The sequence below is a fragment of the Heliangelus exortis genome, chromosome 25 (assembly GCF_036169615.1).
Source record: "Heliangelus exortis chromosome 25, bHelExo1.hap1, whole genome shotgun sequence".
Taxonomy (NCBI): domain Eukaryota; kingdom Metazoa; phylum Chordata; class Aves; order Apodiformes; family Trochilidae; genus Heliangelus; species Heliangelus exortis.
Window position 1 is genome coordinate 2,690,504 of NC_092446.1, and position 14,416 is coordinate 2,704,919.

Consider the following 14,416-nt stretch of genomic DNA (forward strand, 5'->3'; position numbering starts at 1 on the left):
AATACACAGGAAAATTGATCCCATGTTCCTCTCCCCCAGTAACTCTCCCATCCCCACTGAAGCTGCAGGGCAGCTCTGGGAAAGTCCAGGCTGGAATCCTGGGGTCAGGAGCAGTTGGGAGCTGGAGGCAGAACACACAGATCCAGGCTGGGATGGATCAGGAGCACAGGCAGAGGAAGGGATGGAATCCTCCCAGGATGCTGAAGGAAACAGGGACAGGGGAAGAAGGGGAAGCAGGAAGGGTTTGAACCTTGTGGTCACTCAGATTTATCCTGAGTATGAGGTGTATGGGATGGAATCCTCTGTTTGGTCAGTTTTGGTCATTTATCTTGTCTGTTCCTCCCTAAAGGAGGGTTCCAGGTGTGACCTCTTTACTCCTTTTCTCCTTCTGGAGGGCAAAATGTTCCTCAGAGCTGAGCAGTGTCCCTGGTTCTGCTGTAACAATAACCATGGAGTGGGATCAGCCCCAGAAACACCACCTGAGAAACTGGCTGTTCATTTCAGCAAGTGCAGCTACTTACAAGAAACTTGGCTAAAAGCAAAATTCCAGGACAGAAAATCACCTTTATCCTGGCCCAAACCAGGACAATCCTTACGGATCCCACTGAGACCCAGCCCCACTCCTCCCAGTGCTCCCAGTCACTGCTTGTCTTGACCTGGAAGAGCACACACGGATATTCCTGTCCCTGAAGTGCAGCCCTGACCATGTCACAGCCCTGACCATGTCACAGCTCTGTCCTGTGTCCCAGCCCTGACCATGTCTCTGTCCCATGTCACAGCCCTGTCCCATGACACAGCTCTTTCCCGTGTCACAGCCCTGGCCATGTCACAGCTCTTTCCCATGTCACAGCCCTGTCCCTGTCTCTGTCCATGTCACAGCTCTGTCCCATGTCACAATGTCACAGCCCTGTCCATGTCCCTGCCCATATCCCAGCCCTGTCCCATGTCACAGCCCTGTCCCTGTCTCTGTCCATGTCACAGCCCTGTCCCATATCCCAGCCCTGCCCATGTCACAATGTCCCAGCCCTGTCCATGTCCCAGCCCCAGACAGGGCTGGACATTGTCACAGCTCCGACGATGTCACAATGTCCCAGCTCTGTCCATGGCTCTGCCCATGTCCCAGTCCTGTCCCTGTCTCTGTCCATGTCACAATGTCACAGCTCTATCCATGTCCCAGCCCTGTCCCTGTCTCTGTCCCTGTCTCTGCCCATGTCCCATGTCCCAGCCCTGCCCATGTCACAATGTCCCTGTCTCTGTCCATGTCCCAGTGTCCCAGCCCTGTCCCATGTCCCAGCTCAGCCCATGTCACAATGTCTCTGTCTCTGTCCATGTCCCATGTCCCAGCCCTGTCCCATGTCACAATGTCCCTGTCTCTGTCCATGTCCCAGTGTCCCAGCTCTGCCCATGTCACAATGTCCCTGTCTCTGTCCATGTCCCATGTCCCAGCCCTGTCCCATGTCCCAGCTCTGCCCATGTCACAATGTCCCTGTCTCTGTCCATGTCCCGTGTCCCAGCCCTGTCCCATGTCCCAGCTCTGCCCATGTCACAATGTCCCTGTCTCTGTCCATGTCCCAGTGTCCCAGCCCTGTCCCTTTCTGTCCCCGCACACCTCAGCAGTGCCGTTCCCCCCGCTCCCCCCGTGCCTCCCGCAATGGTCCCGCCTCACTCCCCCCCCATCCCTCAGTGGTTGCTCCCTGCGCGGTGACGCAGCGGCCGTGGGGGGGGTGTGTGTGTGTGTTTGGGGGGTGTGCGCATGCGCAGTGCCGCTGCGGGGGGCGATGGCGGCGCCGCTGCCCCCGGTATCGCGGGCGCCCCCTGGTGGTGCCGGGGGGGGCAGAGCGGCCCCGGGAGGGGGGGACGCGGCCCCGGGAGGGGGGGACGGGGCTCGGTCCGAGGGTGCGGAGGGGCTGTTCGTGGTGCTGGGTGCGGGGCTCGCCGCCGCCAGCCACCCGCTGCTCTACGTCAAGCTGCTGGTCCAGGTTCGGAGGGGTTTGGGGGGGGGGGAAATCGGGGGATCGGGACCTCGATATAACGGGGGAGGGCGGCAGACACCCCCTATATAGTGCGTGTATAGGGTGTAAACAGCCCTCCCCCCCCGCCCCCCCCTTATAACGGGGGACGCAATGGGGACATTGTGTAATGGGGGGGCGCCTATAGAGTGGGGAGGAACCTATAGAATGGGGGGGTACCTATAGAATGGGGGGAACCTATGGAGTGGGGGGGAATCTATAGAGTGGGGGGCACCTATAGAGTGGGGGGGAATCTATAGAGTGGGGGAGAACCTATGGAGTGGGGGGAGAACCTATAGAGTGGGGGGAGAACCTATGGAGTGTGGGGGAACCTACAGAGTGGGGGGCATCTATAGAGTGGGGGGGAACCTATGGAGTGGGGGGGAACCTATGGAGTGGGGGCACCTATAGGGTTATGGGGAACCTATGGAGTGGGGGGGACCTATGGAGTGGGGGGAAACTTATGGAGTGGGGGGCATCCTATAGAGTGTGGGGGGGGCACCTGTATCAGGAGGCAATGAGGACCCCCCCACAACAGGAGTGCCCCATATGGGGGGTTGAGCCCTCCCTGTGCCATGGGGGTCCCCGTGTAACTGGGAGGAGGATGGGGAAGCCTATGGAGGAGGAGGATGGGGGTACCTGTGCCCCCCTCATATAACAGTGAACAGGAAACCCTATATAATGCTGGGATGGAGACCCCTATAGAAGGGGAACTCCTTTACAGCAGGGACTTGGGACCCCCTCTTAGGGCAAGGCATGAGGACACCTTAGAGAGCAAAACCCCCTAAAAAATGGGGGAGGGGGGTGAGGGTTTCCTCTGCTATGGGGGCTCCTAGAAGGGGGGAATGGGAAAGCTCTGATAATGGGTACCCTGAGCACCCCTTAGTGATAGGGACCCCCATAACAGGGGGTGTTGAGGACCCCTGTCCCCAAGGGACCACATATGGTCCTGTGTCATGGGACTGTCATGTCTGAGAGTGACAGGAGGGGGGGGACAGGGCCCCTCAGCACCTGATGGGTGCCAGGATTGAGGCCGTGTGGCTTTAGGAACAGCAGGACAGGGGCAGGAACCTCCTCACCGGGTGTCTCTTGGCAGGTTGGGCACGAGCCACTACCTCCAACTGTGGGGAGAAACGTGCTGGGAAGGAAGGTCCTGTACCTGCCTGGATTCTTCACCTATGGTAAGCAGACATCCCCCCCCCTTGCCAGCACCATCCTGCCCCAAAACAGGGCTGGGATCAACCAAGTCGACCTCCAGCAGCATCTCTGCATCCCCTTGGGATCATCCCGAGGCTGCAATGAGACATAAACCTCACTACAACTGGTTGTAAAGCATCAGATGTACCCACCTGTTGTTAGGAACAAGGAGGGGGTGTCCCTGGTCCTGGGTCCTCTTCCTGTGTCAGGTTGCTCTGGGTTTGCACCGTAGCAGAGGAGCTGGTGGAGTTTTGGGTGGCTGGTGGAAGGTTTTGTTTATTAGAGGTAACAAAACACCTTTTTTTTTTCCTCCAAAAGAGCCCTTGCAATAGCCTGTCCCCCTGGCCTGCTCATCTGTGTTGTAGATAGAGCCCTAAAGAGCCAAAAACAGGGAGAAAAGGGAAGGTAATGTGATTAAAAAGAAAAAGCCAAGTATTATTTTTCTTTTTTTGCAAGTGGAGCTGCAGAGGAGAGGCAAGTGAATCCTCTGTGGGGAAGGGGACCAGGGTCCTGAAAACTGAATAGGACCAATCCCAAAATGGACAAGCAGTAACCCACAGAGTGGGGTGGACACCCAGCACAGGAATTGCACAAATCCATCCTGGGACCCCCCAGGGCTGGAAAATGCTCTGGTGCTGCCCTTGGGAAGATGCAGTTTCCAAATAAATGCCCAGAGTTGGGTAGTGGAGATGTGCAGAGCATTCCTGGCTTCCTGTGGTCCCCACGAGCACATTGTGGGTTGTATCCCACCTTATTCTATCAGGGAGAAATTGGATTTCTTGGCTCTTTTTTTTTTTTTTTTTTTGCCAGGGAGAAGGTGGAGGGGCAGGAGCTTGTGACATCCACAGTAACCCAAGTCCCATCCCTCGGGGCAGAGGGAGGAGGTGACACCACTCAGTACATCCCTCTCCACCCTGGTTCAAGTCCTGCTGTGTTTGGGCTGAGCAAAACAATCAAAAAAAGAGAAGTAGCCCAAAATCCTGGAGCTATCCTTCAAGCTACAGCAGGGAATACTTAGGGATTCTCTGCATCAGAGATGAAATTTATTTTAAACTGTTATAATAAATCAACTTAGAGTGGGGCTGCAGAGCAGCTGCCATGCTGAGCTCCAGTGTGATTTTAGCCAAACTCTGGAGGTGTTTGGGGACTCTCCATGAGCTGCCTGGTTCCCCACTGACAGCAGCCTGGTGTTTTTTTACCCAGCCAGACACATTGTGGAAGTGGATGGGAAGAGAGGCCTCTTCCGTGGTCTTACTCCTCGCCTCATCTCAAGCACTTTATCAACCATCACCAGGGGGAGTGTGAAGAAGGTAAAAGTCTCCTTCTCTCTCCATAAATCAGCTCTCTGGTGCTACTGCAGCAGGGCCTGCACGTGCCTGCACATGGAGGACTCAAGCACCCATCTGTCTCCATCAGGCTCTAAGGGCTTGGCACAGTCCCCCAGGACATGAGGAGAGCTGTGCCCATATCCCTAAAATTATTTTCCAAACAGTTTGAGTTTAATTCAAACCACCACTTACCTTTTTTAAGCTGTTTCATGACCTCTCTCTTCCCTTTTTACTTTCCATCCTTCCTTTTCCTCTGTTCCTCCTTGCCTGTTTTTCTTCTCCCACCTAGAACACAACTGCCTGTGGTTTCTTCCTGGCCTCAAGGCTTTGTGGCTCAGCTTCTCCGTGGGTTTTAACCTTCTTTCTTCCCTTCCCACTCAGGCCTTTCCACTGGAGGACATGGAGCACGTTTCCAACAAGGATGATGTGAAGACTTCCCTTAGGAAAGTGGTGAAAGAGGTGAGGAGTGGTTGTTGCAGTTAATGAGTACAGTGGAGGTGTTTCTGGAGAGCAAAGGAAGCTGGGGTGAAATCACTTGGGGAGAAACTGGATGAAAAGGCCACTACACAGTATTTTGTGTCCAACTATGAGGCATTTTGTAGGAAGAAAGGTTCACCACAAGCAAAAGTTTTCAAAAGTGGGAGCTGAGGTGGGTTTCAGTACAGGGAGGGGAAGGGTGCTGCAGTGCAGCTCTTCCTACAGGTGTTTTTGTTTTTTTTTTTTTATCTCTCCTCCCCAGACCTCTCACGAGATGATGATGCAGTGTGTGTCCCGAGTTGTCTCCCACCCACTGCACGGTGAGTCCTGGCCCTCTGCAGACTGAGGATTGTCCCCAAACCCTGCTGGTTCCACGTGCTTGTCAGAAATGGCTTCGTATGAGACCTCAGAGGAGATTTGGGTTGCTTAGGGAGGTCCTTGGCTTGGCCTTCAGGGACTAACCCAGCCAAGCAGGGAGGGGCTCTCTTCCCACTCATCCAAGAGCTTGTCCTAGAGATCCCATTAGGGTTTAGACCCCCAGATCCTTCCCAACACTTCCAGCCTTGGGGAGAGCTCTGGTTGCTACTGAGTCTTACAGTGACCCAGAGGAGCTGGAGGGGACGGAAGCCGATGGCAGGGAGGGTCAGCAAGGTCAGGTTGTGTTTTCCTTCCCATCCATCACAACCCAAACTGCTTTGCTGCTTTGTCAGCCCTTTCTTTCTTTCCTCCTAGTGATCTCTATGCGCTGCATGGTCCAGTTCGTGGGCCGGGAAGTCAAATACAGGTGAATGGCTGGGGCTCTGGAGGGGTTGGGCACAGAGAAACGTGAGTCTGGGAATCACCTGTGCCAGATGCTCCCATCCCGTGGGGGATGTGACAGCCCAGGAGGTTTGGGAGACTGAAAAGTGAATTGGAGCCATGGTTAGAGGGTGTTTGAGTGGGGATTGAAGGGACTGAGCTCTGTCCACAGCGTGTCTGTGTGTCCACCTTGCACCCGGGGGGGTTTTGGTGGCTGTAACACAGCTTGCTGGTCACACAGTGAGTCTCCTGCCTGTTTTCTTCAGGTGTTAATAGAAAGGGAAGTCAGTAAGGAAGCAGAGTAGGTGGTACTGCAGCCCTGCTAGTCTGCAAGGTTTTTTCAAGCCTGTTTCAGTAATACCTGCCTCTCTGCAGGGCAATAACTACATGTGCAGCCACCTGAAAACAGGCAGCTAAACTGTGACTGCCAGCTTGAGTTCCCAGAGGCAGGACAGGGATCTCAGGTTAAAAATCAGCCCAACCAAAGCAAATGATGTGTCCACTGACCCAAAGCCAAGCAGAGCAAAGCTGTGTGGGACAGAGACAGAGCAACCCCTGCACACTTACAGCTCTTCTCCTCTCTTGGCAGCGGCGTGTTCAGCGCCATCGGCAGAATACTTAAGGAAGAAGGGATCCTGGGGTTCTTTGTGTACGTGAGTTATTGTTTAAATATTTCCTTTCCTAGTCTGAAGGCATCAATTGCTCTGCCAACCTCAGAATTGTGCTGGACTCCCCACAACTTACCCCTTGTCTGACCACAGCACTCCCCCATCCCTCCTGTGAGCCCAGGAGAAACCTGTGCCATTGACAGTGCTCCAGTTTGACCATAAAATTTGCCCCAGATTTTCCCTTCAGCACCCAGGGAAAACCCTGCATTTTTTTTTCTTACCTTTCTTTTTCCCTTGACACTTCTTGGTGTTTCAGTGAAGAGCCATTTAAAGCATTTGTTTGTGCAACAAACAGGCACCCAGATCAAGTGGAACAATGAGATCTCTCACTGAAATAAAAGCCAGGGCTGGATGAGCAGCACGTTCCTCTGCAGAGCACTCTGGGTGCTTGTAATGAGCAGGTGGTTTGTGCCCAGCTCAGCAGCATCATTGCCTGAACCAGAAGGAGCTGAAAGTCTCTTCCAGCCACTTAGGAAAGAAGGTGAATTGATGGCAGTGCTGAAGTGGAAGTCTTAGCAGACACTTTTTTTTTTTTTTCGCTTAAACCCTTAATTAACGCTTCTTGCCTTTTTTTTTTTTTTTTTTTCCACATCTATATCAAAGCAGAACCTCCTGCTGCCTCTGCTCCCGGGGGGGAGGTAACTCACTTTCTTCTGTCAATAATAGTAAAGGCAGCTCTGAAATTTCAGGAGGGTTATTCAGGCCTGATGCCTTTGGCTCTGCAGTCACAAAACTTGGGCTTCCAGGTGCCACACGAATGCCTCGGGAAGAGGCGACCGATGCAGGGATCTCACCCTCTCCTTCCCTGTGGGGAAAGGGCCAGGGGTCTGCAGAGACCCTGTTAATTGTTACTGCAGCTTCCTTTTGCTGCCCACAGCTTCTCTACTGAGCTGTTTAGCCCCAGATCTCCTCCATTAAACACAGATCCCTTGGGGATGTCCCCTGGGTGTGGGACACGGCTGGAACGTGCTGCTGGGCAGTCCTGCCTCTCCTCTACCTCCTGAGGAAATAATGTGAAAGTGGCTGCTGCATTCCCTTCCTCCACATAAAATAAACACTGTTGGTAGACTAATTAAATTTAACAGTTCACAGGAAAGGCTTTAACATGACCCAAAATGTCTCAGGAGGGCTCTGAAGTTATACATGCTCTACAATCCCGCTAGGAAATCACAGTGCCCTGAGGGGGAATGCAAACTGCTCCTGTAGGACCACAGAGCTGCTGTGCTGCTCCCAGCCCTCCTGAGGCACTCCAAACACATCCAGCCCCTTAAAATCCTCACAATGCACTTATTTATCACAGCCTTGTAACCTCTGCACAGCAACACATACTCACTCTGGGTGTGTGCCTGGCTGAAGATAAAGACTTTTCAGGGATGGACACATTCCCTTTGTATCTGCAGTAATCTTCTGCTCAGGTCAGAAGGATGTTCCTGGGGCTCTTGAGACTGCTGCTGTCACCTCAGGGATGGTTTGTCCCAGCTCCCCAGCACTGTTTTTTTTTTTTCTTCTGGGTCACATCACTGTACATCACAGGCTTCACCATCTGCCTGCTGCTGTTTCAGCTATTAATGACTTGTCATCTTAAAATATTCATAGTCTGGATCTTGGAAACCAGGTGCAGCACAAATGAATTTGGGTTCTTCAGTCCTTTCTTGCAGCTTTCTCAGACCACTGGTCTCCAGTCATCCCATAAACATGGGCCCAGCATCCATCATTACAGGAGAGGGTTGGGATCCTTATAAATGGAACAAACCAAGATCCAATTCTCTGTCAGCAGATGGGTGAAGTTTTACTTAGATGGCTGCCCTGGCCCAGTCCTGGCCCCTCCTTTTGTTCCTGGACTTTATTAAGCCCCTGTTGTATCTGCAGCAGCTCAGGAGTCTGCTTCACACTTGACTTTGGCTTAGAGGAAGGATTTTTTTCCAACAGCTGAATGCTGAATACAAAGCAGACCATCTCTTTGGGACCAGAGAGCTTTGATTTCTTTGTCCTGTCCCTTGCTCTCACGTATCACATCTTTTAAGGCAGCAGATCTTCTGTTGAAGGCTTCTGCTGTGCCAAGCCCCTGAGACCCTGGCTCTTTCCAGCCCAGCAAACACTTGTGTAGCTCTCAGCAGGCTCATTTTCATCAGAACTGTCTGAACACATCTGCTGGTGAAACAGGCAGGTTTAACACACACCTGGGTCCTTTTGCAGTGGAACGACTGCACCATGAAAGCAGGGACCCCCCAGAACTGGTGAAACAGATGCTGCTGAGGCCCTGACAAAGTGGAAGACCCCTCCAAAATGCTTTGTTAGAGTTTTAGTGCCGTTAGCTGTAGAATCTGGGGGCTCTCATGCTGCTGGGAGTTAATTAGAGGTGTAAGTCAAAAGAGACTCACCCCGTGTCCCTGTGTTCCCTGGTGGCAGCAGGGATTGGGGAAATCAGAGGGGCTGAAGGGCTCCCCCCAGTTAATCCCACTTTGCAGTAAAGCAGGTTTTGTAGGAACATCACCCCCTCCCCCCCCATTTTAATTTCTAAAAGGAAGAAGATTCCCCAAAGAGATGAACTTCTTTCTTATTCTGCATCCCAAAGAGCATCTGCAAAGGGAGCTTAACAGAACCATCTTCCTCTGCATCTTGCCTGGGTTTCAGGACAGAGTTTGGGCCAAGAAGGGCCCAAAGAATCCCAAGAAGGGGTTTGGGGTAGAAAAAGAGGACTTGGCCAAGTTGTGCCCAAGCAACAGATTCTAAGTTTCCTACTCCAGACCATCCCCCAGCAGGCAGCAAGGCCAGGAGAACTCTTCCCTGAAACTTCCCCATTTCCCTTCAGTTCCTCCCAAAAGAAAGATGCATTCTTGGGGAATGCTGGTGGAGGGAGGGAGACAGCACTGGGACCCCCTGTGCACCTCACACCCCTCTTTTTGCTGTTGCAGTGGTTTAATCCCTCACATCCTGGGGGATGTCATCTTCCTCTGGTGCTGCAACCTCCTGGCTCACTTCATCAACACCTACGCAGTGGATGACAACGTGAGTGGAAGTGCCTGCTGGAGGCTTTGGGAGGGATCCTGTACCAAGCACCTGCAGTTGTGAGGAGTTAGTGGGAGGTTAATGGCTAATTTCATACAAACAGACACTGGGCTTTGGATAAAGCCCCAAAGTGGTAAAGGTGCCACATCTGCTCAGGGCTGTGTTTCAGTACAGTTTAGGGGATCAGGTTTGCTAGAAAACGTCCTCCCTGATTGCTCCTGGGATGCAGTGTAGTGACTGTTGCTTTTTGCCTTCTTCCCCTGCTCCACACCTATTGTCTCAGCCTCAGAGGGATGGTGTGTAGTGACAGTGACAGCCTGGTGTCACCCACCTCCTCCACAACCCCTTTGGTTTCTCTTTCCAGTTCAGCCAAGCATCGGTGATCCGCAGCTACACAAAATTCGTGATGGGGGTAAGTAGGCAACTGTCACCTCAGTTCTTGCTTTCCTGTCATCTGTGGGGTGAGAGCTGATGGTCTGGGGGAAACAGCTGGTCTGTACTTTATATCCACACTGAGCAGAACTTTGCTAGCACACAGAAGCTGGAACCAGCTTCTCTGACCCAAGGAACGTAAGTGAGGCTGCGGGTTTTCTGTGCTTTCAGATCGCTGTGAGCATGCTGACCTACCCCTTCCTTCTCGTGGGAGATCTCATGGCAGTGAACAACTGTGGGTATGTCCATCACGCTGAGATCTGAGGCTTTCCCTTCCTTTCTTCCAGCCCCTCCTTGCCTGAATCCTCTGCTAACGATCGTAAAGCTTTCATACAGGACCATAAACCATGTGGCACCTCGCAAAGTCGGCTCGTTTCCTGTCCCAGGTTGCTTATAAAGTTCAGAGGGCACAGACAAGAGCTGTATAAAACCAGAGAGAAATAGGAAGAGTTGGGGTGGTGTGGTCTGATCTGCAGTAGAACAGAGGCAGAAGGGATCCAAGGGACTGTGCTGGCTCTGAGGAGTGGCACAAGAGAGAGCAAAGCCCTTAATGCAGTGCTGGGTGCAGGCAGGAGCAGGACCGAGCTTGTTCTCCCAATCCCACTGCTGCAAGAAGTCCTCTGCACTTGTGCAATGGGAAAGGGACAGGATCCAAGCTGCTGGTATAACATCTCTGTATCTGCTCCCTCTTGAAGGTGCAGGCACAGTGTGTAGTCCTGGACTCCTAATGTATCCAGGTAACACTCCTTGTTTGTACACTCCGGGAGTAATTAAATTACATGAGCTGTTGCATTCTAAATAACGAGCCAGTCATTTGGCCTTCAGCCCAGTGCAGACACTGGTTCTGTATCCTCACTTGCACTTGTTGCTGCTCTTGTGTTACCTCTGTCTGGCTGATGTGACATCTGCACAGCCCATCTCAGCTCCTCCTCACTGTCACACAGGTTGCGTGCCGGGCTCCCTCCCTACGCTCCCGTGTTTGCATCCTGGATCCACTGCTGGAGGTACCTGAGTGCTCAGGTGAGGAAGTGGGGTACTCACAGGGCTTTGGGCTCCCTCTTCTCCTTCCTCAAGTCTCCAGCCCTGCCCAAGAAGTCCCTGTGCTGCACCCTCGATGTGCTCTGTAACCTTCTTTCCATCCCTCCAGTTCTGGCACTGGTACCAAACTGGGCAGTACTGGGCTGCCCGTTGCATGCCTTGAGCTTGCTGCCTGCAAACTTTTGGCACAGGCATTGCCCACAGCAAAGCAAGGTGGCTCTGCCCCTCTCCATCATTCATCCCTGGGCAAAATGCCCATCCCCAGTGCTCACAGGGCTTGGAACCTCCTCCGTGACACAGCCCTCATAGCCCTGTGGTGGGCACAAGTTTGTCCCCTCTAAACTGGCTGCTGCCCTCACCCTCTGCTCTCTCCTCCTCAGGGGCAGCTTTTCCGTGGCTCCAGCCTGCTCTTCCGTAGGGCACCCATGCCAGCTGCCTGCTTCCCCATCGACTGACTCCTCAGCAGGGAGAGGTGATGAACTTGGACTCCTCATGAAACCCCAAGCTTGTTTCAATAGATTTATATTTTTTCTTTTCGATCCAAAGTCCGTGGTGTCAGGACAAGACACCTCTCCAGCAAGGCCAGCAGCAAGTTGGTTTCTGGAGATCTGACTTCAGGCTCCAGCTGGACCAAAGCCCCATCCTCAACTGATATGTGTAGCAGAGAGAGCAGGAGGGAGTTGTCCTTTTCTGTTTGGTCCAAACTGCAGCTCTGGAGTGACTGGGGAAATCTGGGAAACCAGAAAATTCCCAGGTACCAAATGATGGCGCAGGGACAAAGACTGCTTCATTCTGCCTGAGCTGGGGAGCAGCAAGAGATCCAAGGTGACCTTGCTGGGAAAGGTTACCCCAACTGACCAGCCTCCCATCTTATCTCTTCTGGAGACAGCAAATATCTCTGTGGCAGGTAGCTCATCCTGAGTGAGATCAACCCTGCAACCCATATTTAAGGTTTTGAGGGTACCTGAGCACTAGGGAGCACACCATGGGCATCAAAGAGAAGTTCAGGTGTCAAGCAGAATGGTCCCAAAGAGACACAGCACAGATCCAGGGCAGTGGTGGGACTTGGACATGGAGAGAGTGCTTGGGGATGGATGTGAGCTGCACGTGGAAATGTTTTTTTTTGCAGCAGGATGAGCTGTATTTAGGATACACCCAACAGCTGCTGGGTGCAGCCTGGGCCAGCAGGCTGTGCACATTGCTCAGGGGCCAGCACAGGTTAGGGGTTGATCTGCTGGAGAGCAGCTGGAGGGAGAAGGACCTGAGAGTCCTGGTGGAGAACAAGTTCACCATGAGCCAGCAACGTGCCCTTGTGGCCAAGAAGGCCACTGGCATCCTGAGGTGCATCAAGAAGAGGGTGGCCAGCAGGTCAAGGGAGGATCTCCTCCCCCTCTTCTCTGCCCTGGTGAGGTCAGGTCTGGAAAGCTGTGTCCAGTTCTGGCCCCCCCAGTACAAGACAGACCAGGAGCTACTGGAGAGAGTCCAGCCAAGGGCTACAGAGATGCTGAGGGGATGGGAGCATCTCTGATGGGGAAAAGCTGAGAGACCTGGGGCTGTTCAGCCTGGGGGAGAAGACTTGAGAGGGGATCTTATCAGTGCTCATAAACACCTACAGGGCAGGTGTCAGGAGAATGGGGCCAGACACAGCTCAGTGGTGCCCAGTGAGAGGACAAGGGGCAACAAACTTGAACATAGGAGCTTCCATCTAAACCTGAGGAGGAACTTCTTTACTTTAGAGGGTGACAGAACACTGGCACAGGCTGCCCAGAGAGCTGCTGGAGTCTCCTTCTCTACATTCAAACATTCAAAACCCACCCGGGTGCCATCCTGTGCAACCTGCTCTGGGTGAACAGCTTGAGCAGGGGAGTTGGACTGGGTGATCCCCAGAGGTCCCTTCCAGCCCTGACCATGCTGTGATCCTGTGAGTTGGGTCCTGGGCTGGACCAGCTGGCAGGACCACGAGCCCCAGGCTCCTGCTCAACTCCAGCATCACTGCTTTGTGTTGGACACAGCCACATCTTGCAGCTTGCTCACAGCTCCACACTGAAAGGTTGAGGGCAGGAGGGACACTTGGTCTGTTACTGTCTGAAGTGAAAGAATAAACCTTAAGATGGCCAAAGGCTTGCAAGGTGTCAGGGTCAAGGGCTCCTCAGGCACGTGGCAGCACGGCTGAGCCTCGTGCAGCAGAGCTCAGCAGTGGCTGCAGGGCAGGATTTATCCTCAGCTCCCCAGACACAAGGTTTTTTTTGCACCAGTCTGTGCTGTCGGAGCAGCCAGGCAGAATTCCCTCTTCCAAAGCAGTCTTTTTTGCACAGAGCTGTTGCTGCACTCCCTGGAAAGAGTTTTTGGGGTCCTTGAGCAGGTTCCCATGTGCTTCTGTGGCAGCAGCTGGGGTCACATCTCACCTTGGTCTTCTGGGGACCCCAGCCTGCCATCGCATGGGTTTTCCTCCATCAAACAGGTTTGATCCACACCTCCCAGCCAGGACCTGTGGGACAGCACCAATCCACACTGGGACCAACCATCCTCACCCAGCTCCCTTTGGTGTCATCAAGTTGGTCCTTTCTGTCCTCCCTCCCCTACAGTTTATGTTACAGTAACAGAGCTTCAATAATGCATGGCCCTGTTCCCTAACACCAGAGATTATTTCAAAGAGGATTTAACCCTGTTCCAAAATACAGCTATGAAACAGCAGCTCTTGAGTGTTTCTTTTGTTAGAAAGCATTTGTTTTTCCATGAGGAGCTCCCTCACCCAGGGAAGGCCTCTGGTTAAGACAGGCAATTCCTTTGGTTTCTTCCCCAAAGCCAGGGCTAAACCAGCTATTGCCAGATCCTCTCTAATCTCAGCTCCCATAGAAGGTTGGGCAGGTTTAGGCTGAGCAAACTGGGAACACCTGGAGGGAGGGTGGAGGCAGCAGTGGAGACTTGAGACAACATACAGGAAAGTTGGTGTTGAAATTATCCTGAGCAGTTTCAGAAGAGATGATGGAGACTTTGCTGCTGTCAGGCCTGCTCTGAGGCCATCAGCTGTGCTCAGCCACTCCATCCTCCTCTGCACAGCTCACAGTGTCCTTGTCCATTGGCTTTTTATCACATTATCTGCTTTCCTGCCTGCCCCAGCACTGGGCAGCAGTCTCTCAGCTCACACAACACCTGCTCAGGAACCTTTACTCTCAAAATTAAGGGCAACTTTGGCTGGTCACACTACTGTGAAATCCCTTACACCCCTGGCTGCAACCACTGCAATGAAAAGCACTATTTCCTTTCCTTTGAGCAATTTACCTTAGGAATTTACCTAAAGCTGCACCACAGCAAGCATCCTGCCAACAATTTCTCTCCAGTTCAAAGTTCTCCCTGTGAACTTTGCTGGAAACTCACCACTTGAATGTAGTTTTTTGGGGCCCTTTAAATGAAAAGCAGGTTTCAAAGCTTTTGGTGCATTGCTTTACCTGGAAGCAGG

General features: G+C 52.8%; 1 protein-coding gene and 1 long non-coding RNA gene across 3 annotated transcripts; one reads left to right on the forward strand and one right to left on the reverse strand.

The window, feature by feature from the left end:
• Nucleotides 1-14: 14 nt before the first annotated feature.
• LOC139807530 (uncharacterized) lies at nucleotides 15-4,920 on the reverse strand. The gene is made up of 3 exons (XR_011730598.1): nucleotides 4,727-4,920; nucleotides 3,359-3,579; nucleotides 15-435 (listed from the first exon to the last, which is right to left on the reverse strand). It is a non-coding gene; the product is annotated as an uncharacterized lncRNA (long non-coding RNA).
• Nucleotides 1,741-13,650, forward strand: MTCH1 (mitochondrial carrier 1). Of its 2 annotated transcripts, XM_071768587.1 has the most exons (13): nucleotides 1,760-1,979; nucleotides 3,106-3,190; nucleotides 4,410-4,516; nucleotides 4,916-4,993; nucleotides 5,274-5,331; nucleotides 5,744-5,795; nucleotides 6,399-6,458; nucleotides 9,393-9,486; nucleotides 9,851-9,898; nucleotides 10,090-10,157; nucleotides 10,863-10,938; nucleotides 11,337-11,428; nucleotides 13,418-13,650. In XM_071768587.1, exons 1-12 carry the CDS (start codon nucleotides 1,779-1,781, stop codon nucleotides 11,409-11,411), a joined length of 1,002 nt encoding a protein of 333 aa, XP_071624688.1. In that variant the 5' UTR covers nucleotides 1,760-1,778; the 3' UTR covers nucleotides 11,412-11,428; nucleotides 13,418-13,650. The 2 variants fall into 2 exon arrangements, with proteins under 2 accessions (XP_071624687.1, XP_071624688.1); XM_071768586.1 differs by having other exon boundaries at nucleotides 1,741-1,979; nucleotides 11,337-13,650.
• The last annotated feature ends 766 nt before the right edge of the window (nucleotides 13,651-14,416 follow it).